At 35.5% G+C, this 27,949-nt stretch overlaps 1 protein-coding gene across 6 annotated transcripts in view; it reads left to right on the forward strand.

The window, feature by feature from the left end:
* The window catches only part of ANKS1B (ankyrin repeat and sterile alpha motif domain containing 1B), a 1,247,671-nt gene that overhangs the window by 206,840 nt on the left and 1,012,882 nt on the right, over positions 1 to 27,949 (forward strand). For all 6 annotated transcript variants that reach the window (XM_062202004.1, XM_062202003.1, XM_062202008.1 and 3 more), the window contains exon 8: positions 1,505 to 1,671. In XM_062202004.1, the coding sequence (XP_062057988.1) occupies positions 1,505 to 1,671 (167 nt within the window). The remainder of the gene's footprint in view (positions 1 to 1,504; positions 1,672 to 27,949) is intronic.

Raw genomic sequence — 27,949 nt, forward strand, 5'->3', positions numbered from 1 at the left:
TTCCATGTAATTCATAAATATAATTCTAAGAATGTGATGCCTCCTACTTCCTTCTTCCCTCCCAGCACCCTTCCCCAGCTTTCTTTATAATTTTTTCTTATCTATATAATTTTATTATATACTATATAACATATGTTTATTATATAATTTTTATTAAGTTATAGTGAAAGGTTTGAGCATATACCTGTTGACCATATGTATGTCATTTTGGAGAATGTGTATTTGGTTCCACACCTCAGTTTTTATTTGGATTATTTTATTTTTTGCTACTGAGTTTTGTGTGTGTGTATAATGTATTTTGGGTATTATCTCCTTGTCAGATCTACAATTTGCAACTATTTTCTCTGATCCCAAATCTTGCCTTTTTATTCTGTTGATTGTTTCCTTTGCTCCTCCAAAAGCTTTTTGTTTTGATGCATTCCCACTGGTATCTTTTTGCTTCTGTTGCTTGTGCTTGTGGTGTCATATCCAAAAGAATCATTATCAAGACCAAGTCTAAAAAGCTTCTCCTTATGTTTCCTAGGATTTTTATGATGTCAGATCCTGTATTTTAAGTCTTTTATCCATTCTGAGTTGAGTTTTATATAAGGTGTGAATAAGAGTTGAATTTTATATATGGTGTGAATAAGAGTCCAATTTCATTCCTGTGCTTGTGAATATATATCCAGTTTCCCCAGCATTTTTTGAAGACATTATCCTTTCTGCATTGTAGGTTCCTGACATGCTTGTCAGTGCTCCAGTGATCAAAGCAGCATGGGACTGGTGTACAGACATATAGACCAGTGAAACAGAGTAGAGAGCATAGAAGTAAACCCATGCATGCATCTGTGATCTTAAGTGTGTTTATAATTCATAATAAAAATATTAAGGTCTGGATTATAACTTCTGGAAAATTGTTTTCACAAATTATAAAGTACTTTTCCCATACTGTTTAGAAAAGAGTATACAAATTTGCATGCAACCTACAAAATTTTCATATTTTGGCAGGTGATAATATTCTTTCTTTGTTTTCCTTTTATAGCCTATATCATAATTCTAATTTTTTACTTATACAATTGTTTAAGTAAGTTCTACTATTTGTATTTATTGAACATAGGAAATAAGCTCTCAACAGCATTTTAAATTTGTTAATGAATTGTTGAATTCTGTCAATGATGTAAAATGCCAGTGAAAGATTGTTGAATATAAAATCCTACAATAAAAAAAAATCCTACAATAAGTAAAACTCTAAGAATTATAATTCTAGATGTTTTTTCATGTATATAAGCTTTCAACACTCATTTCTATTTTGAGAAAGATTAAATATAGGTGAAATTGTGATATTTTGTTTGTTAATATTCTTGTGCTAGTTATAGTTTAGTTCCTTATTTTGAGAATAGTTCCTATCTAGTTAATCTTATGTATCATATTTTGAGTTCTATCACCATAGCAATTATATCTTTATTTAACATTAAGTTTTAATAATGATGTTTTTGAACTTCTGAAAAATGTGATCTTCTTATAGGTGAAACAGTGACTGGAGAATTATCTAAACTTTTGGATGAAATAAAACTCTGTCAAGAAAAGGATTATTCTTTTGAAGATTTGTGCCACACAATATCAGACCACTACTTAGATAATTTGAGCAAGATTTCAGAGGAAGAACTTGGGAAAAATGGAAGCCAGAGTGTAGTAAGTAAGAGGGGAGATGAAGGCACTGGGTCTGTCTTTACCAGTTCAGTATGCACATTTAAGAGGCTTGGGGATTTGGTGCATTATCAGCTTCTGCCACTATCTAATATCAATCTCCCTATTATTCTTTCTTGGAAGTTAATTGGGGTTTTATTCACACTGCATATTGGGGGAAGGAATACTTCGATAAATCCCTTATAGTTTGTGATGATCTCTCCTATTGTTAGCCTCTCTTGTACAGATGGGTTATAGTTTCTTTGGTTATTTGTGTGTGTGTGTGTGTGTTTTACTTGGCATAATGATATTGGTTTCAAAAGAAAGAAGAAAACTTGTCTTTTGCCATCATCCCCATTTCTGTATAATCTTGGTCTGACCCCATCTATATGAAGAAAGAGCTGAATTATATGTGTAGAGTACTTCAGTTAATGGAAAATAGAATTAAAATTTTATATTGGGGTAAAGATTTAAAAATCGTTGCATAGTTTTTCAAAATGCACATTTTCATCAGCTATTTTAAGATGTCACATATGCATGGATTTCAAAATTTTTTGAACAAAAATAAACTTAACGTTTCAGTTTCCATGTCCTTCTTGTAGTACCCTCATGTAGTTCCTTTGTCACTCTTTCAGTCATAGGAGAAAGATGTTGTGGAAAGCTCAATCTGTATATTAGTTTTTTTAAAGATTTTATTTATTTGAGAGGTAGAGTTATAGACAGAGAGAGAGAGACAGAGAGAAAGATCTTCCTTCCATTGGTTCACTCCCCAAATGGCTGCAACGGCTGGAGCTGCGCTGATGTAAGCCAGGAGCCAGGATCATCTTCCTGATCTCCCACGTAGGTGCAGGGGCCCAAGCACTTGGGCCATCCTCTACTGCTTTCCCAGGCCAGGGCATAGAGCTGGATTGGAAGAGGAGCAGCTGGGATTAGAACTGGCGTCCATAGGGGATGCCGGTGTCACAGGTGGAAGATTAACCAAGTGAGCCACAGCGCTGGCCCCAACCTACATAATTTTTATAATATGTAAATCTTAAGAGAATTCTCTTTTATATGCTCAGAATCTAAAGCATGAGTTACAGATTTTTACTCAAATTTAGGATTTTATATTAGCATGATAATAGCAAGAAAGATTGTAGAGAATTAGTTTAAAATAATTTTTATGAAACTCTTTTTGTCCTAAAGAAGAACTTAGAGTATGTACTGCTATTAAAGGTGATATGAGGTTATTAAAAAAGTTCATGGAAAATGGAATTAAACACATTGTACATTTTCCACAAACTTTTGGAATGTTCCTTGTACCTTATGTAACCTTTACTCACTTTTATAACATAATTAGTTAGAGGAATATTAACCCTTTTCAAAAGCCTGAAGAGTAGACTGTATTCAATGTCATATTATTTATGAAAAGTGAAAAAAATGCAAAGTATAGTTCCTGTCCATTTGAGAACATTTACTTCATTTAATTACTTAAAGCGAGCTGTGATAATACTTGCTAATCTAGTTCTGAGGATAGTCTTATTTCATAGGCCTGCATTTTTATTTTGGTTTCTGTTTCTTTTTTTTTTCTTTGCATACTTTTGTAAAACATCACATTATTGGCCCCAGTAAAAATTCCTTATGAGTTGTTATGTATAATTTCATATGAGGGGACTTGAAAAATTTGTGGAAAATGAAATTAAAAGATAAGCTTTGTTTGCTTTAAGATTTTTGACGCTAGTACATAGTTTTCTCATAATATGCCTTTGCTTTGAACTTTTCAAAGACCGCTTGTATGTACTTGACAGAAACACTTGTAGGTTTTGCCAAATGAAACTTTCATATTAATGAAATATTTATATTTACAATTTTAATGTCAGGGCAAAGCTCCTTGTTTAAAAATCTAGGACCATTATATGCGATCTCCAATTGATATATCAGTTATGTTTTAACATTTCCTTGAATATTAGTTAAAACTCAAGAACATATTTGTCCTACATAAATAATACAGTGTGTTTAGGCTTTTATTTAGATCAGTTCCGAAAATTTCTGAAAGCCTTAACTTTCTAGACCAATGGTTTCTACAAATTTTCTAGCAAACCATCCTAATGTATTATTTGTAAATTATATATGACTGTATTTATAAATTACACATCTACTATTAATCTAATAATATATGATGTAAAATTTGAGACATATAATACCCAAGGAGTTCAAAATGAGGAAGGTAAAGAATAAGTGTAAAATAAGAAGTCAATTTTTTTGTTTTATTTAGTGAGTATCTTGTACACCTTAAGGTCTATTTACACTGCTTCCAGACCATGGTTCAAGCTCATATCTTTTAGGAGGTGTGACGAGGGCTTCTAGGATGACATATTTTGGGGAAAAGATGGTAATTCTTTTTTCTTTTTTTCTTCTTCTTTTTTTTTTTTTTGTAAACCAAAGACTGTATTGTGATGGTAGCAAGAGAGAAATTAACACTCATATATTGAACTTAAATTCTTGAAATTTAGGCTTGTTCTTTCCTATACCATTCTTTGTTCCTGTGGTAAACCTTTAGAATAATATTCTTTGAAAGTATTGTTACATAAAATATCAAAGGTCATATGGCATAAAAACAGACAGTGTATATGAGTAAGAGCAAGCATTTCTATTGGTTTGGGAAAAAGAATTTATAAATGGAAAAGATAGGAGATGCAGTTAGGAGGATAGATAAGGTCAGGCCATAGATGAATTCTTGAATTTCAGGCTAAGAATTATGGTATTTATTTTTAGGAAATGAGGAAAATCTAAAGGATTTAGGGCAGATAAAAGACAATTGTAACTGTGCTTTCAGAAGATGAATGTGATAGAAATTTGGTATTGCATGTTTAAAAGGTAATCCAGCTACAATGACCTTTCTCCACAGCCTGGGTTTTATTTGTGTTCATTCCTTGTTTTGTTGAGTATTTGTTGAAAATTCATCAAAAATGTTTTTTCTGTAATACTGATAGAAGTTGTACTCTCAGATTATGAAAAAAGCTTAATGAAATACTTGTAGATCATCTAATATAGATGGTTTTTATCATGTTTTGCGTTGCAGGATTTATAATAGCACCGTGAAACATGGTTCTTTACTTCAAGGGATTCGAAATGCCTGTCCCAAGGAGACTCCAGTCACAATATAGATGACAGTAACATATTAAGTAATAAGTGTGTGTTAGAATTGACATTTATTAGGTGCTTGCTGTTTGCTGTTTTGATGATTGATGCATTTTAAGCCACTAGTAAGCACAACTAACAGTACAGCAATATAGATTTAGGAAATGATTCAATTGGCAAGTAGCAGTACAGCAATTCAAACCCAGAACCAATGTTTGTAATTACCAGCTATATTTCTCATGGTAAGCTACCCTTGGCCAAACGAAATTTTAAAGAAGAAGAAATCAGTGAAGATTTGTATGTATTCCTTGAAGGCTTTGTACAGGTAGAGAGACTTGAAAATGCATCCTATGGGAAGGGGAGACAGGCCTTGCACTCGAATTATAGTGAATTAATGAGAGTATGTATGAAGCACAGAGGTGAGAATTTGTATTTAATTTGAAGACAATTATTTACCATAAGAGCTGTTTCAACAAAGTAGTGAGAAAGCAAGTTTGATAATTAATGATGATTCCTAACATTGTTGAGGGCTTCACTTGTATTAGCTGGTTTAATTATTTCAATAACCCTATGAAGATAGGTAGCATTATTTCTCTCATTTTACAGATGAGAAAATGGAAGTACAGTGAGCTTTTATGGCTTTTCCAAGTTCACACAGCAAGTATCAAAGCCAGGATCTGAACACAGGCAGCCTGGGGCTGAGGCCATACCCCTTACCACTCAACTATATTGTCAAGGAACAAGGGCAGATCAGTGGATTTGGATGCCAGTTAGAAGTTTGGAATTGATGTGGAAAAGAAAAAAGTCTTGGGTAGGGGAGTTCTCGTGAAGTTGACATTTTTGGAGATAAAAGTGGCAATGGTGTATTGGATATTCTGGGGAGAGATTCAAACAATGATGCTCAGCAGTGGTTGACATTCAACTTACTTGGAGAGACTAAAATAATAAGTACTGCTACTCTCAGGAAACATTCCAGATCAACTAGGTCAAAATAATTTTGGGTAGCCTTGAACATTATTCTCTTAAGAAACTTCCAGGTTATTCTATAGTGTACTGTTGACCGAGGGAACCAAAAATATACCAGGCCTTGGCCAAGGTCATTCAGTCCTGAGGTAAGGACTCAGAACTGAGATCTTGATAGTACTATGAATTATAGATTATTTTGAAATAGATAAATCTACTAGATCTTACGTTGCCCAGCCTTCTTCTCCAATCCCCTAGGGTAAGAACTTCTAAAAGTCTCTCAAACTGGGGAGTGTGTTAGTTTGGACTGCTATAACAAATTACTACAGTTTGATAGCTTAAAGAACAGACATTTGTTTCTCACAGTTTGGAGATTAGGAAACCAAGATTAAGGTGCTGGCAGAGCTGGTGTCTGGCGAGGGTCTGTTCTTGGCTTACAGATGGCTGTGCTCTCAGTGTGACTTCAGATGGAACAGAACAGGGAGAAAAAGCAACTCTCTGGTACATTTTTAATAGACGCTAATCCTATGCACAAGGAAGACTTCACCCTCAGGAACTGGTTATTTCCCACAAACTACCTCTCCTCCCAGATGCCATCACATTGAAAGTCAGGATTTCAACATATAAATTTGGGAAGTACACAAGCATTCAGTTCATAAGAGGAACATTTCAGTTTGTCAAAAAAGGGATATTTTCAGTTTGTCTAGGAAAAATTAAACTGTAGTCCACAAATATTTCTAAATCACAATTATTTCTGTATTATATTGAATATTAAATGTGGAAAAACATTTTTGTTTTCTATTACTGGCTATATAGTGAACATTTGGGTTCAGTTAAAATTTAATTTCAGATGATATGGAACATCCAGCTGTTCATTGTAATATGACAAGTAATTCTAAATATAATTTCAAAGGAATAAAAATATAAGGAAAACATGTGTTATCAAATTCATATTAATAAATGAATTTATATATTAATGGTGTGGTTTCAACTTTGGGAATATCTTACAAGAGTACTTCAGAAAGTTCATGGATAAATGGATTGAAAAAGATGTTTTTTAGGGTGGAAAAATTTTGAAAACCATGCATTTAAGGGGTTTTTAAAATGCTCATGGAAAATAGTTGTTATGAATTCCAATTTTTTTATATCAAGATAAATTTCTTTTAATTTTTTCTGAAATTTTTAAAAATACTGTTAGCTATTCTTAGTTCAGTGTCACTTTTATTGCCTTTTTTCTTCCAATAGAGGGCACTCTGATTCAGTATTTTAAAATATAAAATCAGCCATCTTATGTAAGAACATCATATTTTTGAATCGGGGATTTTGGTTTCGTTAAAATATTTATTTTAAGGTGATAGATTGAACAATTTTACCAATATAAGTGTATAAAAATTAAATTCTTATTGTGACTGAATGATCTCAATTGGAGGTTACATATTCATATGTAGTCCAGCTCAAGTTAAATTTATGTTTTTTCTTGTGTACATTTTAATTCAAAAGTGAGTCTGCATTCAATATTCTTATAATTATGCACATAAAATCATTTTCTAAGTTGAATTATGATATTACATAATCTAGAATATAACTTTTGAGGAAATATAATTATCTTCATTCTTTGCCAACTCATGAAACTCAGGATTTGAAAGAATATAAAATAACACACATTTTCTATTATCTTCATTTATATTACCTAGCTTTATATTTAGTGATTTTTTTTCCACGTGTGTAACAGTGAACACAGTTCTTAAATGTGAACACAGCACATAGAGAAATGTGATAATAATATAAAGGCCATTAGAGCAGATTTCAGAATCTAGGCGTCAGGAATAGATTTTTTTTTTTAGAATTTTAGATTTGCTTCATTAGCCTATGACTCCAGGAAATAAATATAAATCACGAGGGTTGAAATGCATTGTATTCTTTTCTCCTGAAGAAGAACTAGACACAAGCAGCATCCAAGGCTTTTTGTTGGAAAGGGATTGCATTGACAGGTTTTGTACAACTTTACTTAGCCAATACAGCTCTTTTCTATTATTTCACTTTCTTTTCCACTGTACTCCAAAATCTTTAATTGCATGTCATCATCCTTCTGCAGTATGAGATATTTTCTTTTAGTATTCCAAGATTTCAGAATTCACCTCGAAATAGCTCAGTATTTACAGCAAACTTCTATGAACTCCTTAAGAGCACTCTTGGTGGTGGGGTGTAGGGGTGGTTGTTGGGAGGGAGGTGTTCCTAACTTCATAAAATATGCTTAATATTGAGCCAAAATCATCAAGTCTGAAATTCAAAGGTCCATGGAGTCAAATTAGGTTGCCTAAAAACCAAAAGTTTACTATGGCTTTCTGTCCATCATTAAAAAAGGGCTATTCTCTTTTGTGTTACTGGAGATACACAGTCTTGATTTTTGTTTGTAACTTTGTCCAGATTTGTTCAGATTTTTGAATAGTTACTCAGTGTCAATATAGAATGAATTTCTCTAGTGAAATTCTAAATACTCTGTTCTTAGGTTCATCTCTGTCAGTATTTTTTTATCCTGAAAATGACATCACAAGCTAGTCTGCAGATGTTAGGGAAGAATAGCAAATTGTCAATAATTGAATTATCTGAAAAACTTCCTCAAAAAGCTGAAATTCTTGGCTCAATATAAAAACGCAGAGTTCAGTAGAAGTTAATCAGATTTAGAGTCCTAACAAATGGATATTGTAAATACACAATGGGGGAGATTTAATTTGAAGGACTAGCTTATGCAATTTCTAGAATGTTTAAATGACCACAAAACTGCTCTGTGAACTAACAGTGAGATGTAGGTGCTAAACATCAAGCAGCAGTTATGAGACTATGATCTTGGAAAATAACTAATGCTAGAAGCTAGCTTTTATTAGGTTCTAAATTTGTACTATGTGCTAGGCTTTGTGCAGTCATGTTAGGATTGTAATATCCTACATTGCTCATAAAATATCATGAGGTAATTTTTATTATAATTTGGGAATCAGGGGTAAAATAATTTGTCCAGGATTACAGTGCTATTCCCAGAGGGAAATCTGGAATCTGAATTTATGTTTAATGTCTTCACAAGCTCATGATCCTAACCACTGGGTCATTTATTAATTTTTCATTAACCTCTTTCAGATTGACCTACTTCTTTTTTTTTAATTCATTCCTTTTATATTTGTGGGTTCAGACCCTGGTTACTTCTGTTGTGAATTAATTTCAAGAGCCTCCTATCCCATCCACCTGTTTCTATCTTCTTCTTTTTATCTGCTCCAATTTATTATGAAGCATTGCTGCCAAACTGGTGAGCCTCAAGTGCAGTCCTGATCAGTTCGTTGTAGCTCTGGTCCTCACTGCAAAAATTAAATAAAACTTTTGACACAGGCATTCAAGACCCTCAGTTTCTAGCTGCCTCTTTCATTTCCAGCTTCATCTCCCAGTAGTGTTTTGGGTTAATATAATGTTTCAGGAAAATGGATTAATCCCAAGCATACTTGTCTTTAGTTTTGTGTTCACAATGCTCCATCTATATATAATTCTTTTCCATACCATTTCTCCTTACTGAAAATCATTTTTCACAAAACCTTTTTTGAACTTCTTATTCAGATCTAACTATTCGGATTGGATATTATTACATTTTATTTAAAAATCTATTACATACATTCTATAATTTCCCTTATGTCACTTATGCATAAATATTCTTTTTTGGCTTTGCGTATGCATTCCTTAATGATAGGTAAAATATTAATCTCTGTGTGTGTGTATGTCTGTGTGTGTCTTTAGAGGTTATGGGCGTCAAACACCTGTTTGTTACATGCATTTTGTTACAGAACTATGAAAAGAGTTCTAAGATGGAATCTATTTATTTATTTTTATTTGACAGGCAAAGTTAGACAGTGAGAGAGAGAGACAGAAAGGTCTTCCTTCCGTTGGTTCACCCCCCAGATGGCTGCTATGGCTGGCGCGCTGCGCCGATCCAAAGCCAGGAGCCAGGTGCTTCTTCCTGGTCTCCCATGTGAGTGCAGGGGCCCAAGCACCTGGGCCATCCTCCACTGCACTCCCGGGCCACAGCAGAGAGCTGGACTGGAAGAGGAGCAACTGGGACTAGAACCAGTGCCCACATGGGAGGCTAAGGATTAACCAAGTAAGCCACAGCGCTGGCCCCAAGATGGAGTCCTTTTAACAGAAAAACTTCCCACGATGGTCAATTTTTCAGATGATGAATTCCTTGCCAGATTGTTTCAAAGATCAGATGAAATACTGAGATAGATATTATCTATTTCCACATAACATAAAAATACTATTATCTTAGATCAAGTGATATATTTCTTATGTAATAGTACATCTCTCTTTAAAATAAGGAAATCTTTTTTTTTATTAAACTTTTATTTAATGAATATAAATTTCCAAAGTATAGCTTATGGGTTACAATGGAAATTTTAAAATAAGGAAATCTTAGATTACAACCACCATATTTGATTCCTGATAACATGTTTAAGGAAATCTATAAGAATTTAGGAAAATATGTCTCATTTATCTTCCAAATTCTCCAGTATTTCTGTGGTAGACATTTATTCTTAATTCATTCCTGTTATTCTTTCTGTGTAATTGCAATGCACTGTCTTTGAAGCAGTTTTCTGACTTAATCATAAGGTAAAAAAGGTTTGGATCAACACTGTTTTTGTTTTCTCCAAATTTATTCTCGCACATTATGATGGGCTTCACTGTTACCAAGTTTTACTGTGTGCATGTTCTTAAAAATTGTACTTGATGCTAAAAATCTCTCTAGTTAACATGAGCCTTCTATTAAGATATCCAAAGAGGGGCCATCGCTGTGGCACAACAGGTTGATGCTCTGGCCTGAAGAGCCAGCATCTCATATGAGCACTGGGTTCAAGACCTGGCTGCTCCACTTCCAACCCAGCTCTCTGCTGTGGCCTTGGAAAGCAGTGGAACATGGCCCAAGTCCGTGGGCCCCTGCACCCACATGGGAGACCCAGAAGAAGCTCCTTGCTTTGGATCTGCGCAGCTCCAGCTGTTGCAGCCAATTGGGAAGTGAACCATCAGATGGAAGACCTCTCTCTCTCTCTCTGCCTCTCCTCTCTGAGTAACTCTCACTTTCAAATAAACAAATAAATCTTTTAAAAAAAAAGATATCCAAAGATGGTAAACTTCTTCCTAAAACATTTCCAATTTTTATATGTTGAACTTTATGGAATTTTATAAGCTTTTTAAATAAAAATTTATTTATTTATATGGGAAGTACAGTTGCAGAGAGAGGGAGACACAGAAAGTCTTCTATCTGCTGGTTCATTCTGCAAATGGCCGCCACAGCTGGTCAGAGCTTTCCCAAGCCAGGGATAGGAGCTTCTTTGGGGTCTTCCATGCAGATGCAGAAGCCATCTTCCACTGCTTTCCCAGGCCAAAGCAGAAAGCTGGATTGGAAGAGGAGCAGCCAGGACATGAACTGGTGCCCACATGGGATGCAGGCTTACCTTCCTACCCACGGTGCTGGCCCCATGAAATTTTAAAAGTTATTCTTTTATATACTTTTTAGATCTAAATTGATCAGCTGGTTTTGTCTTCATGCTTTTTTGTTCTGATTCTTTATAGTCTGTAACTTGAATTTACCTTCCTAATAAAAGGACTCAATTTTATGATTTCTCTGAGAACTATAAATTATACTCAGGGGTTAATTGTAATGTATCTACTCAGCTTTCTTCTAACCTCACTTTCTGGCTAATGCTGAAGTTCATTTTGACAAGTTTTAGCCACTTTTTTTCATTTCCTTGTTCATTTTCTGTAATGTACCTAATTTATAATTCTATTTGAAGGAGCTCTTTTGGGAATTCCTGATTCTCTTTTGAAAGAAAAACCATGGACAGTTTGTCATCATAGAAGAGTCCCATTCTCCCTAGTAGTGCCAAAAGAAATCAGGCAAGAGATACACCAGTAGTAATAATCACTTATCTCTATGTCCAGAGAAATGTTTTTCACCTTGAAGAATGAATTAATTCTAACAGAATAATGGGCTATGAACCAAAAGCAATTACTGAACTTGCTCATGCTTCCTTACATAGTTTATCATGAGACTATTTGGACCATGACTAAAACTGTTGGAGCCTCCAACAGCTGAATAATTGGTCTTCTCTATGATAAAATCAAATTCAGTAGCAATAGATGGAAAAGATACTGTGGCTTGTTTTTAGTTTGAAGCCTGGATATTTTTAAAGATTTATTTATTTATTTGAAAGGCAGACATACATAGAAAGGGAGAGAGGGAGAGAAAGAGAGAAAGAGAGAATCTATCTTCCATCCTCTGGTTCACTCCCCAAATGGCTGCAACAACTGGAGCTGGGCTGATCCAAAGCCAGGAGCCAGGAGCTTCTTCTGGGTCTGCCACATGGGTGCAGGGGCCCAAGTACTTGAGGCATTTTCTGCTGCCTTCTCAGGCACACCAGCAGGGAGCTGGATCAGAAGTGGACCATCCTTTGTAGGATGCCAACATGGCAGGTAGAGGGCTAATCTTCTGTGCCACAGCACTTGCCCCTTGGCATGGATTTTTAAAATTGGTGTTATTTTCACTCAAAACCCAGAATCCTTATTTCTTTTTTTATAGGTTTTTTTTGAAGCTCAAAAATCTTGATTGTGTACAGTTTCACAGCAGTCCTATTTGGTTGATACCTGCCAGTCTCTGCTATCAAATAATTAACAATGAGAGGTGAAGTCTTAATTTGGAGAATGAGTGAGTAATCAAGGATATGAATTTGACAGGAAATGAAGCGTTATAAAATGTACAAAGAAAATGAATTAGTGAGAAATGGTTATTAGTAAGATAGCAGTAGCATGCTCCCAGAATAAATGAGAGAAACATTGATGTATTTTTTCCTATAATACATTCTTAGTTGCTGAAATAAGTCTACCTCAGCCTTGAACAAAATTTTCTTTTTGCCCTTGATTCAATAATATTACTCTTATCTATACAGGTGCTACTTTTATAAACATGTACATATCTTTACTGTCATAGTAAGTATCCTAACTAACTTATCTAGTCTCTGATTTAAAGTATTATACTAAACTCTTCAGTAACATATGTTTATAACAATCTCATGTAGGGTACATGAATTTGAATTCAAGTTTAGTTGTATTTGAATCCCATTCTACTCCTTAGGTAACTATTTCCTTGGTCTTTTGAGATCTCATCTGAAAAATGATGATGATAATAACAGCACCTTGCAGGATTGTTGTGAAAAAAATGTGAAGAATTTGGAATATCTAACACTGTGCTTAACCTAACACCACAGATTAAATACTAAATAAATGAATTCTGATGCCACATGTAGTTTGTGCATACTTCACTAGGACATTTTTAAATGCTGATTTCTTAAGTACTCAAACTCACTTTCTTCTTTCCCACATCAGTCTGTTGACCTCACATTCCAGGAATTTGATCCAAATTTGCTTTTGCCTTCTGTTTTTTGCTTCTATGGAATGAAAATTTGATTGACATCCGGGACAAAGTAACTTACCTTTATTATTATAAGCCTTTTTATTTTCTTTTTTATTTATATAAGGTAACAAATTTCATGTATTTCCTATATATAGATTTAGGAGCATAGGGATACTTCCCATCCCAACTTTCCCTCCTCCTCTCTTTCTTATTTTAATTTTTACAATGACATAAAGTTAACACCCCACTAAGTAAAAAAATTCAGATAGTAAGAAGAAAAAAAACACTGTTCATCAACAGTGTAGATAGGGGCTGTAAACAATAATCAATTCTCAAAATGTCAATTTTGCTCTTATGCATTATATTATTTTGTACTCTGTTACCACTGATGAGGGAAAACATACTTTTTATATATACATATAATTTTTAGCGGGCAGTATAGTTGTTCTTAAGCCTGGACACATATTTATTTAACGGAGATCATCTGAATCATACATGATTGTGACAGAGAATAACTGGGGATGGGGTATGATCGTTTTCATTCAGTGAATAGAGAGCGCCTCTCTGAGGGGTGATGGAGAAGGATGTAGTCACATAAATTACTAGGAAAAGAAAATTTTAGAATAGAAGGAAATACTCTTTCCTGAAATAACAAAGAAATTAATGTTCAAATGCCAGAAACAGGCCAGTGGGATTGGCTGAGGCATAGTGGGCTAGGTAAAGAATAATATGATTTGAAATTAGAAAACTAGATTATACAGGATGGTGTAGATTATGGGAAGTAGCATGATTTTATTTTTAGGCTTTAAGTAACCCAACTGACTAGGTATGTTGTAACATAAAGGGTAGCAATGACAGAGACTTATATTCTAAAAATGACACTGAAATGAAAACAGCACAGATAGAATAATTAAGTATAAAGAAAGTTTGCATAGCACCACACAAACAAGTTGCAGTTAACAAAAGAAGCTGGGGCTGGCACTGTTACATAGCAGGTAAAGCTGCCTCCTGCAGTGCCAGCATCCCATATGGGCACTGGTTTGAGACCTGGCTGTTCCACTTCCAATCCAACTCTCTTCTATGGCTTGGGAAAGCAGTACAAGTGCCAGCATCCCATATGGCTGCTGGTTCTAGTCCCGGCTGCTCCTCTTCCTATCCAGCTCTCTACTATGGCCTGGGATAGCAGTAAAAGATAGCCCAGGTCCTTGGACCCCTACACCCATGTGGGAGACTTGGAGGAAGCTCCTGGCTCCTGGCTTTGGATCAGCACAGCTCCAGCCATTGTGGCCATTTGGGGAGTGAATCAGCAGATGGAAGACTTCTCTCAGCCTCTGCCTCTCTGTAATTCTGCCTTTCAAATAAATAGATAGATCTTAAAAAGAAAAAAAAAAAAGCTACCCAAGAGTTTTTTTAAACAGGGAAATAATACAATCTGATTTATAAGAGCAAAGTTGGAAATTTTCTCCCTCCTCTCAATTCACTACTTATTTTAATATATCTGTATCATATTTATAAATATTTATTGATAGGCTCAACTGTGTACCAGATTCTATGCTAGATTCTGAGATATATACAATAGTTGTATCACTGTTATCACCAAACTTCTAGTGTATCAGGGAATGTAAACATAGATATAGGCAGTTGTGAAACAGTATAATAAGTTTATGATGGGAAATACAAGATATTATCAAGCACATGAGGAAGATATGAAGTTAGATGTGAATGATCAGGGAGACTTCCCAAATTGACCTTTTTCTTCTTGATTCCTCTTTCTTTGCAAAGATTTAATTAATTATTTATTTAAAAGGCAGATTGACAGGGAGACAGAATGAACTTCCATCCACTGGCTCACTCTTCAGCTGCCTGCAACAGCTCATGTGTGTGGCGAGACCCAAGTACTTTGACCATCCTCTGCTATCCTTGCAGGTGCACTAACAGAAAACTGCATCAGCGGAGCAGCCAGAACTCAAACCAGCATTCTCTCATGGCTTCTTTGGTATCAACTAGGCAACCACTCTCATTGTGCTTTGGTTCTCCTTTCTTCTCTCAACCTCCGGCTTTCCGTCCTTGTTAGTAGTCTTCTCTATAGAGAAAGATTGGATCTTTGCATTCAAGCAGCATCTTGATGTAATTTAAATAAATTTAAATAAATAAATCTTTAAAAAAAAAAAAAAGAAATACAGTCTGTTGAAACTTCCAAGAAGTAGAAAAAAGCAAGTTTGGCAAACATCTAACCAGAATTGGCCACATAATATCTTCCAAAGTATGTCATAGTTAACCTGTAAGCATTTGTTTGTTAGATAGATGGCGGTCCTTTGCTGATCTCCAGTGACTGTTATGAACACATACTCATAATTCTTACACAAAAGTTATAATTTTCCGGTTATCCACTCACTAAATATATATTTAAATAAACAAAATCAACAATTTTAATGGGCTTGAGAATTGAAGATCTTATTTTCCAAAAAATAAATGGAAATTTACATATGAAATAGAATGTTGGTGATTATTTGTTATGTAAGGAAAGTCAGTAATTACTTTAAAAATCAGAGTTAAAAGTTGAATGTAAGGAGGCCGGCACCGTGGCACAGTGGGTTTATCCTCTGCTCTGGTTCTAGTCCTGGCTGCTCCTCTTCTAATCCAGCTCTCTGCTGTGGCCTGGGAGAGCAGTGGAAGATGGCCCAAGTGCTTGGACTCCTGCACCCGCATGGGAGACCAGGAAGAAAGTCCTGGCTTCAAATCGGTGCCGTGGTGGCCATTTGGAGAGTGAACCAACGGAAGGAAGACCTTTCTCTCTGTCTCTCCCTCTCACTGTCTGTAACTCTACCTTTCAAATAAATAAATACAATCTTTAAAAAAAAGTTGAATATAAACCTCTGTATGTGATAACATACATAGATATGTTTTATCTTTCCTAATAGTGAGCTGTTTTTGCTTTCATTTGGTTCACTTTATGATTTCTTTTTTTCTGTTTACTAGTTTCTCTCTTAAGGTAATATTTTTCACCTGTCTTTATTGTCAGAATCCATAAACTCTGAGAGATTCTTTCTGTAGCATTAGCTTTTTTTTAAACTTATTTTTAATTTATTTGTGAGTTACAGAGAGAGAGGAAGAGATAGAAATAAATCTCTTTAGAGTTCGCTGACTTTGATCTTATTCCAATAGGGTCATAGGGTCGTAGTCAAAGTGGAAGTTCTCTCCTCCCTTCAGAGAAAGGTACCTCCTTCTTTAATGGCCCCGTCCTTTCCACTGGGATCTCACTCACAGAGATCTTTCATTTAGGTCTTCTTCTTTTTTTTTTCTTTTCCATGGTATCTTGGCTTTCCATGCCTACAATACTCTCATGGGCTCTTCAGCCAGATCTGAATGCCTTAAGGGCTGATTCTGAGGCCAGAGTGTTGTTTAGGACATCTGCCATTCTATGAGTCTGCTGTGTATCCCACTTCCCATGTTGGATCTTTCTCTCCCTTTTTGATCCTATCAGTTAGTATTAGCAGACACTTGTCTTATTTGTGTGAATCCTTTGACTCTTAGACCTATCAGAGCCATCAATTGTGAACTGAAATTGATCACTTGGACTAGTGAGATGGCATTGGTACATGCCACCTTGATGGGATTGTATTGGAATCCCCTGGCACATTTCTAACTCCACCATTTGGGGCAAGTCCGATTGAGCATGTCCCAAATTGTACATCTCCTCCCTCTCTTTTTCCACTCTTAAATTTAACAGGGATCACTTTTCAGTTAAAATTTAAACACCTAAGAATAATTGTGTGTTAATTACAGAGTTCAACCACTAGTATTAGAACAACAACAACAACAACAAAATACTAAAAAGGATAAAGTATTACATTGCACATCTAGAGTCAGGACAAGAGCTGATCAGGTCTTTGTTTCTTATAGTGTCCATTTCACTTCAACAGGTTTCCCCTTTGGTGCTCAGTTGTCGCCGATCAGGGAAAACAAATGAAATTTGTCTCTTTGGGACTGGCTTAATTCACTCAGCATGATGTTTTCCAGATTCCTCCATCTTGTTGCAAATGACTGGGTTTCATTGTTTCTTACTGCTGTATAGTATTCTATGGAGTACATGTCCCATAATTTCTTTATTCTTTATCCAGTCTACTGTTGATGGGCATTTGGGTTGGTTCCAGGTCTTAGCTATTGTGAATTGAGCTGCAATAAACATTAATGTGCAGATGGCTTTTTTATTTGCCAAATTAATTTCCTTTGGGTAAATTCCAAGGAGTGGGATGGCTGGGTTGTATGGTAGGGTTATGTTCAGGTTTCTGAGGAATCTCCAGACTGACTTCCATAGTGGCTTAACCAGTTTGCATTCCCACCAACAGTGGGTTAGTGTCCCTTTTTCCCCACATCCTCGCCAGCATCTGTTGTTGGTAGATTTCTGAATGTGAGCCATTCTCACCGGGGTGAGGTGAAACCTCATTGTGGTTTTGATTTGCATTTCTCTGATTGCTAGTGATCTTGAACATTTTTTCATGTGTCTGTTGGCCATTTGGATTTCCTCTTTCGAAAAATGTCTATTGAGGTCCTTGGCCCATCTCTTAAGTGGGTTGTTTGTTTTGTTGTTGTGGAGCTTCTTGATTTCTTTGTAGATTCTGGTTATTTAATGCTATAACTAGTACTCCAACAGTATTTTTTTTCACTTTGTGTTGCTATATGGGGGCAAACTGTTGAAATCTTTACCTAATATATACTAAACTGATCTTTTATATATAAAGAGAATTGAAAATGAATTGATGTGATTGGAAGGGGAGAGGGAGCGGGAAAGGGGAGGGTTGTGGGTGGGAGGGAAGTTTTGGGTGGGGGGAAGCCATTGTAACCCATAAGCTGTACTTTGGAAATTTATATTCATTAAATAAAAGTTTAATAATAATAATAATAATAATAATAATAATAATAATAAAAGAAAGAATAAATCTTTTCATGAGAATCAAAAAAAAAAAAAAAAAAGAAAGACATCTCTTATCACTTGGTTGACTCCCCATATGGTTGCAACAGCAGGGTGGACCAAGCCACAGCCAGGAGCCAGTAAGTTTTTCCTGGTATCCTTCATGGGTTCAGGGGCCCAAGGACTTGGCCATCTGCTACTGCTTTGCCAGGTGCATTAGCAGGGAGCTGGATGGGAAGTGGGGCAGCCAGGTCTATAACCAGCACCTTTGTGGGATGCCAGCACCATGGTGGTGAATTAACTTACCATGACACCAGCCGTAGTGTTAGCTTTTGATAGATACAAATACAGTCCTTTGCCTTGTTTTGTTTGCATCATCTTCATTAGTTATACTTTATCACTTTGAAATGGCTGTGTAATTACACTTCCAATCAAAAAATTTTTAAACTTCCATCAAAGAGATGACACCATACATAGATTATACCAGGATAGAGTTGAAAATACAAAGAGGGGGCTAGCTCTGTGGCACAGTGGGTAAAGCTGCTGTCTGTGGTGCTGGCATCCCATATGGGTACTCTTTGAGTCCTGGCTGCTTCACTTCTGATCTAACTCCCTTCTGATGAGCCTAGGAAAGCAGCAGAATATGGCCCAAGAACTTGGGCCCCTGAATCCAAGTGAGATAGCCAGAAGAAGTTTCTGGCTCCTGGCTTCTCTAACTCTGCCTTTCAAATAAATAAATCTTTTTTAAAAGGAAAATGCAAAGATATTTTTTCTAAACTTTTACAATATCTTATTAAAATGAAACTGACCTAAGCAAAAACAAAAAAGTGTATTAATTCATGAAAAAATCAGTCTATTACATGGATCCAGGTACTCAAAATAATCTGGAAATTGTCTCTTCCCATTTCTCAACTCTGTTTTCTTTTATACTGATTTTCTTCTTAGGCAAGATTTCCCCACATTATGGCAAGGAATATAAGTAGCCCATGGCTTATTCTTTGTTGTTAAATCTCTGCTTTCCCAATACCTTCTCCCAAAGACTTCTTTCTCTCTATTTCTTGTGAGATTTGTGACTTTGGTCCTATTTTGACCCATGAGCCATCCCAGTGGACAAAGATATAGATGCACTTATTAGTTAGGCCTTGATTATATGTACTTACCAAAGTTTGAGTGGTGGGATCATCTCTTTCAGTTGAAAAATGTTGGGTTACTTCTCAATTGTTCTTTTCATGCTCTAGCCAACAGCTATGGAAGTGGGCTTGTGACCCCATGTGAAAACAAAGTAGCTTTGAGCAATGAATCTGCTGCTGATATAGAGATGTTGGAACATTAGAGTATATATCAAGTGAGGGTGGTTGCAATCTACTTTTTACTAATAGGCTTTTATGTTTGCTTTGGCAGTTCAGAACAGAAACTGTTAAATGATATAACTGAAATCATTAGGGTGCTACATCAAAATCTTGTCTGAATTTTGACTATGCTGATAATTCATATTTTATGAACAGTGGCAATTCTTAAACTCTACTTACATCTCACCTTGTCAATGAAGTTCTCTATTTTCCTCTCCAATACTCGATTTCAACTACTCTCTTGTACATTTCTTTTTTCTTTTTTTATGATTTATTTATTTGTTTGAAAGGCAGAATCGCGGAGAGAGAGGGAGAGATATCTGCTGGTTCACTCTCCAAATGGCCATAACAGCTGGAGGTGGTCTAATATGAAGTCAGGAGTGTCTTCTGGGTCTCCCACATGGGTGCAGGTGCCCAAGCACTTGGGCCGTCTTCCACTGCTTTCCCAGGCACTTTATCAGGGTTCCAGATAAGAAGTGGAGCAACTGGAACTTGAATTGGTGACCATATGGGATGCCAGTGCTACATGCGGCAGCTTTACTCGCTACACCATAGCACTGGCTCCTCTATCTTTCTTTATAGCCTTTGTTGTCATTTGTCATGTTGTGCACTTAGTTATATGTTTATTTTCTGTCTCCTTTCACAGAATTTAAGCTGAAGAGTAACTGCTTATCAACTTTGTTTATTGCTATATTACTGTTATCTAGAATACTACTTGGCACATAATATGTACTCAACATTATTTGCTAAGTGGATTAAAAAATGAAGACTGAAAAGTTAGTTTGATAGAGGATGAAATTCTAATTTCCAGTTTTTTATGCTGCAAAACTGGAAAAGTATTTCTACAGGAAACATTTGTCCAGAGTCGAAAGAGAAATCACTCGAGTTAATTCTCAAGCTAATTTGAGAACTAAAATAAGCATATTTTTATAAATACCAATAATACTTAAAGTATCTAGTAGTGAAATATTCTATTTCAAATCCAATGAAAAGAAATTAAAATCATTGGAACATTTATTTCAGTCTGCTTTTACTTTGGTCATAGAAATTATCCCTTGATTTCATAGTAGACATTTATAGGATTCTAGGAATGCTCAGAGTTTCAATTTGGTGGTACCGAAATTAGATAATGTTATCTTTTCCATGTTAATAATATTTAAGCTTTATCATAATATACCATGATGTTTTCTCTAATGAGATGAGCCGACTGGCTACAATCATACTAAATAGATTATTAATCCTTTAGAGCTGTAGAAGAAACAGAATTAAGTCCCTTTAAGAATTGAAAGTAAATAATGGAGAAAAAGGTACTTTGAATATGGGGGGGAAAAGAAATTCACATTCATGCATCATTGTTTTTCTCTTTATTTTCAGACTCCTGGTGCTCCTTGCATTTCTTTTTGAAAGACTGTTTAAGAGTTCAAATGTTGTATCTCAGCAAGGATTGTAAGAAAATGTGCAAAATGAGAGATTTGAGATGGCAATCCAAGTTTGGAAGTGTAGGAGGAAAAAGAAGGCATTCTAGAGAGAGAGCGAGCCTTGGAGGACTTCATACTGTGCAGTTTGAAGCAATTTGACTGAATAGGATCACTGGCAGATAGGAATCCAAAGAGAACTTTGAACACTGATAGGATATTTTATTGACAGTGGGATGTCATTAAAGAATTTTAAACAGGAGGTGATGTGTGAAATACAGTTTTAGTTGCGGAGGGGAGACATACTGCTTAGGAATCATCTGACAGCAAATGCATTTGTCTAGGAAAGAAGGCATAGGTGAGAGTGTGGGGAGTCAGAGACAAAACCTGTGAAGGCTGAATGTTTAGGACTTGATGGCCATAGAATCCAAGAGAAAGGGGGAATTCCTGAAAGGAATCAGGGATCATTTTCTTCTGAAGGTCAGAATTCATTAGAGATAAGGAGTCAAATGAAGACTGGCTTTGTTGTAAAGAGGATGATTTTGGTTTCAGACATGTTAACCTTGAGGTGACCGTAAAGTTCCAAGATAAAGTTCCAAGATAGTGACGGCGTAGCAGGTAGAGGTTTTAGTAGGAAGCTTGGGAAAGCTTTCAGGGCAAGAGATTTGACTTTGGAATTTTGAATACAAAACTGAAGTCTGAGATGCTAGAGGACGAAGTGAAAGGAGTTAAGACCTGAGCCTTTTAAGGGTCCTAACTTAGGGAATGTGAATACCATAGGGAATATGAAATTCGTATAATGATTTCATAAAATAAACATGAGTCAAAGTCCTAGTTCAAACCGAAGAGTTGCTGCTCATCAGCTCTGTTATCTTTGATGCAAATTACCAGGACTTTTTTTTTTTTATTGGTGGAACTGAAATAACCAGGCTTGTCTAAGAGCATAGTTTTTCAGCCTTATACAACTCATGAATTCCTGAATGGTTCTATGTCATATCTTGAGCATCTAAAGTACTTAGAAAGCCACTATGTTTTTTAATGGAATATATTTTGAAAATAAGAAATGATTTGAGACCAATTATAAATATTATATCATGAAGTTAATTTAAATATAACTATTAATATGAAAGGTGATTTTGTATTTTCTTATATGATAAATGTTATATGACATTAAGAATACTAAAATGGCAGGTTGTGTTTTGTGAATTTTCTTAATTAAAATACAGTACATTTGTTATTTGTTTATAACATCAAATCCTTTCACAATCTGAAGCTCACATTTTTTATGGTTACAGAATGAACTGTTTTGAAAATATGATTTTGGTGCCTTTTGCCATGTGATAAGATAAAAAAATTGAGGCCGATATTTGTAGTGTCTACAGATTTCAAGCATGCAAAGTCTTGATTTTCAGTAAATAAAGAACCACGTGAATAATACATCTACAACATATTCTTTTTCTAATATTGTTTTGAAATGCCTGGAGATTTTTCATCCTGATAACGCTTTTTGAACAAAATAATGTAGCCTAAAAATCTCAAGAAGGTTAGCTAAAGACAGATTTTTTCCAATGTTTATTGTGTTTTTGTGTATATTCTTTTTAAATTAAATTATTTGAAAGCAACAGAGAGGGAGGGTGAGAAATCTTCCATCTTCTGGTTCACTGTCTAAGTGGCAGTCACAGCCAGGTCTAGGTCAGGTGGAAGCCAGGAGCCAGGAACTCTATCATGATCTCCCACATGGATGGCAGAGGCCAATAAACTTAGGTCATATTCCATTGCCTTCTCAGTCAGATTAGTAGGAAGCTGGCTTGGAAGAAGAGTATCTGGGACTTTACCCAGAGAATGTGGGCTGCAGGTGTGCCTAGTGGTGGGTTAACCCACTGTGCCAGAACACCAGCCCCTCTTTGTTGTTTTTATACTTCTATGCTACTTAATATTGATGTTGTTTCTGTCCTTAGTCATTAATACTTTATGGTATAAGTTAGCTACTAATACTTAATATTAGACACACTTAACCACAGTCTAAAAAGAAAACTGCCACAGTGGCCAGCAGTTTCAAGTGACAAATGAATCAGTTGAGTGATCAACTGGAATCTGTTCAGATCTCAACAACACAATGTGTGCTCCTTTGATATATGTGTAGTATTTTTAAGCTTTTCACTTTAATGAATATAGTTGTTTTATTAATTGGTTGTTTTGAAAATAAAAACTAAAATAGATACATTTATTTTAACAAAATACCTTTTGGCAATTGTGGGATTAGCAAATCTGCATTAAGGGGCTTTATAGATTATCACAATGCTGGAGCACATTAAGCATTCCTTAATAACTAGTTGAATCTCACTATACTCAGTGACAATTATTACTGTCTGTAATATAAGGCTTTAATGTGTAATGAGTTATTATATGAATTGAACCTCTTTTTGAAGTTTTCTTTCATACTTTTTTAACTTTTTATAAAAGTTTATAAAAGGTATACAAATTTCATACATTTCCTATATACAGATTCAGGAACATAGTGATACTTTCCACCCTACCCTCCCTCCTGGCCAATTCTTCTACCTCCCTCTCCTATTCCAATTCATGGTTTTTTTTTTTTTTTACAAGATCTGTTTTCAGTTGATTTTATACTCACAGATTAACCCTACAGTAAGTAAGAATTCAAAAAATAGTATGAAGAAAAAAACACTGTTCTTCAACAGTCAAGACAAGTGCTGTTCAAAATCATCACATCTCTAAGTGTTAAATTTATTCCTATAGATTACCTTTTAAGTACTCTATTAGTTACCACAGATCAGGAAAAACATATGGTATTTACCTTTTTGGGACCTGCTTGTTTCACTAAGTGTACTGGCTTCCAGTTTCATCCATTTTGTTGCAGAAGACAGGATTTCATTTTGTTTTTTACCACTGTGTGGTATCCCATAGTGTATTTATATGATAATTTCTTTATCCATTCATCATTGTTGGACATTTGGGTTGATTCCATATCTTAGCTATTGTGAATTGAGCTGCAATAAACATGGAGTACAAATAACTCTTTCATATACTAATGTCTTTCTGTCTGGGTAAATTCCCAGGAGTGGGATGGCTAAGTCATATTTTATGTCTATATTCAGATTTCAGAGCTATCTCCATACTGTCTTCCAAAGTAGCTGTACCAGTTTACATTCCTAACAACAGTGGGTTAGGGTACCTTTTCTCTCCATCCTCACCAGCATTTGTTGTTTGTTGATTTCTGTATGAGAGCCATTCTAACTGGGTTGAGGTGAAACCTCATTGTGGTTTTGATTTGTATTTCCCTGATGGCTAGTTAACCTGAAAAATTATTCATGTGTCTATTGGGCATTAAATTTCCTCTTTGAAAAATGCCTGTTCCAGTCCTTTGACAATTTCTTAAGTTGATTATTTGCTTTGTTGTTACTGAATTTATTGAACTTCTTATGGATTCTGGATATTAATGCTTTATCAGCAGAGTTTGCAAATATTTTCTCCAATTCTGGTGGTTGCTTCTTCATTTTACTGAGTGTTTCTTATGCAGTGCAGAAGATTCTCAACTTGATGTAATCCCATTTGTCAATTTTGGCTTTAATTTCCTGTGATTATGGGTTCTTTTCCAAAAACTCTTTGCCTATGTCAACATCTTGCAGAGTTTCCCACATGATCTCTAGTATTTTGATGGTATCGGGTTATAGATTTAGGTCCTTGATCCATTTTGAGTGGATTTTTATGAAAGGTACAATGTAGTCCTCTTGTTTCATACTTGTGCATGAGGAGATCCAGTTTTCCCAGCACCATCTGTTGGAGAGACTTTACTTACTCCAGGGATTGATGTTAACTCCTTTGTCAAAGATAAGCTGGTTGTAGATGCATGGATTGATTTCTGGCATTTTTGTTCCCTTGGTCTGTCCATCTGTTTTTGTAGCAGTACTAGGCTGTTTTGATTATAACTGCCATGTAGTTTGCCTTAAAGGTTATTGTGATGCCTCTGGCTTTCTTTGTTTTTGTTGTATAAAGTTGTTTTAGCTATTTGGGTTCTCTTGTGTTTCCATATGAATTTTAGTATCTTTTATTTCTATCTCTACAAGAATGTCATTGGTATTTTGATTGGTATCACACTGAATCTGCAAATTGCTTTCAGTGGTATAGATATTTTTATGATACTCAGTCTTTGAATCCGTGAACATGGAATATTTTTCGATTTTTTTGTGTCTTCTTCTATTTCTTTCTTAATGTTTTATAATTTTCATCATAGAGATCTTACATTCCTTTAGTTAAATTTATTCCAAAGAATTTAAATTTTTTGTAGCTATTGTGAGTGAGATTGATCTTAGAAATTTTTTCTCATCTATGGCGTTGTCATATATTCAAAAGCTATTGATTTTTTTGTGTTAATTTTATAACCTGGCACTTTACCAAACTCTTTTATAAGTTCCAGTAGTCTTTTAGTGGAGTATTTTGGTTCCCCTATTGATAGAATCATGTCATCTGAAAATGGAGATAGTTTGATTTCCTCCTTTCCAATTTGTATCCCTTTGATTTCTTTTTCCTGCCTAATGGATCTGGCTAAAATTTCCAGGACTGCATTAAATAGGAATTATGAGAGTGGGCATCCTTGTCTGATTCTGATTCTCAGTGGGAATACTTCCATCTTCTCCCCATTCAATAAGATGTTAGCTGTGTGTTTGTCATAAATTGCATTGATTGTGTTGCAAAACATTTCTTCTGTACCCAATTTGTTTAAGATTTTCATCATGTAAGGACATTGTATTTTATCAAATGCTTTCTCTGGATCTATTGAGATAATCATATGGCTTTTATTCTTCAATTTGTTAATGTGATGTATCAGATTGATTGGCTTGCAAATGTTGAACCATCTCTGCATACCAGGGATAAATCCCACTTGGTCCAGGTAGATGATCTTTCTGATTTATTGTGTTCATTTAGCTGGTGTTTTGTTGAGGAATTTTTCATCTGTGTTCATCAGGGATATTAGCCCACAGTTTTCTTTGTCTGTTTTATCATTTTCTGGTTTAGGAATTAAGGTAATGCTGACTTCCTAGATGGAGTGTGGGAGGATTCTTTATCTTTGCATTGTTTTGAATAGCTTGAGAAGACATGGAATTTATTCTTTAAATGTCTTTTAGCTCTGCTGTGGCCAGGGAGTGCAGTGGAGGATGGCCCAAGTGCTTGGGTCCTGTACCCCATGGGAGACCAAGATAAACACCTGGCTCCTGCCTTTGGATCAGTGTGGTGTGCCGTCCATAGCGCACTAGCCGTGGCGGCCATTGGAGGGTGAACCAACGGCAAAGGAAGACCTTTCTCTCTGTATCTCTCTCTCACTGTCCACTCTGCCTGTCAAAAAAAATGTCTTAGGACTCTGCAGTAAAACCATCCAGTCCTGGGCTTTTCTTTGTTGGGAGGGTCTTTATTACTGATTCAATTTCTGTCTATGTTAATGGTCTTTGTATGTTTTTTATGTCTTTATGACTTAATTATGGTAGATTGTGTATGTCTAGGAGTCTATTTCTTTTGGGCTTCCCAGTTTGTTGGCATACAGCTCTTTGTAATAATTTCTGATGATTCTTTTTATTTCTTTGGTTTCAGTTGTTACGTTTCCTGATCATCTCTGATTTTAAATTTTTTTTTAATTTTTTAAATTTTTTTAAAAATTTTTTACAGGCAGAGTGGATAGTGAGAGAGAGAGACAGAGAGAAAGGTCTTCCTTTTTGCCGTTGGTTCACCCTCCAATGGCCACTGCGGCCGGCACATCTCACTGATATGAAGCCAGGAGCCAGGTGCTTCTCCTGGTCTCCCATGCGGGTGCAGGGCCCAAGCACTTGGGCCATCCTCCACTGCCTTCCCGGGCCATAGCAGAGAGCTGGCCTGGAAGAGGGGCAACCGGGATAGAGTCCGGCGCCCCAACCAGGACTAGATCCCGGTGTGCCGGCACTGTAAGGCGGAGGATTAGCCTGTTAAGCCACGGCACTGGCCGATCATTTCTGATTTTATTGATTTGGGCCTTTTCCCTCTTTTTTTAGGTTAGTTGGGTCAATGGTGATTTGATTTTTTAAATTTTTTCAAAAAGCAAACTCTTCATTTTATTGATTTTTTTTTTTTAGTTTTTCAATTTTGTTTATTTCTTCTGTAATTATTTCTTTCCTGATACTAATTTGGGGTTTGGTTTGTTGTTTTTCCAGGTCCTTGAATTGCATCAGTAGCTCACTCATTTGGTACCTTTTCAAATTGTTCACGTAGGCTCCAATTGCTATAAACTTCCATTTCATCACTGTTTTTGCTATATACCATAAGTTTTGATATGTTGCAGTGTTGTTTCATTCATTTCTGGAATTTTTTTTCACTTTTGATCTTTCTATGACCCACTGTTCATTCAAGAGCATGTTGTTCTGTCACCATATATGTTTGCTTATGTTCTAGAGATTCTTGAGTTGTTGATTTTCAGCTTCATTCCACTGTGGTCAGAGAAGATGTATGGTACACTTTATATTTTTTAAATTTGCTGAGACTTTCTTTTTGGTCTACCATATGGTCTATCCTGGAGAATGTTCCATGCACTGGTTAGAAGAATGTGTATTCTGCAACTGTAGGATGAGAAGTTTTGTGGATATCAGGTCCATTTGGTCCATAGTATTTATTAGCACTGGTGTTTCTATGTCTCCTTTTCAATCTACTAACATTTGTTTTAAATAGCCAGGCACCCTGACTTTGGATGCATATATATTTATTATAGTCACATTTTCCTGTTGAATTGATCACTTAATCATTACATACTACCATTCTTTGTCTCTTTTAACAGCTTTTGTGTTAAAGTCTATTTTGTCTGATATTAGAATGGCTATACCAGCTCTTTTTTTGTTTCCATTGCCATAGAATATCTTTTTCTATCCTTTAACTTTCAGTCTGTATGAATTCTTGGTGAGATGTGTTTCTTGTAGGCAGCAAATAAATGGATTTTGTTTTTTAATCCATTCAGCCAGTTTGTATCTTTTAACCCAAGAGTTGAGACCATTTACATTATGCAAGACTATTGATAAGTAATTACTGGGCCCTGCCATTTTCC

Source organism: Lepus europaeus, chromosome 10, assembly GCF_033115175.1.
Source record: "Lepus europaeus isolate LE1 chromosome 10, mLepTim1.pri, whole genome shotgun sequence".
Taxonomy (NCBI): Eukaryota; Metazoa; Chordata; class Mammalia; order Lagomorpha; family Leporidae; genus Lepus; species Lepus europaeus.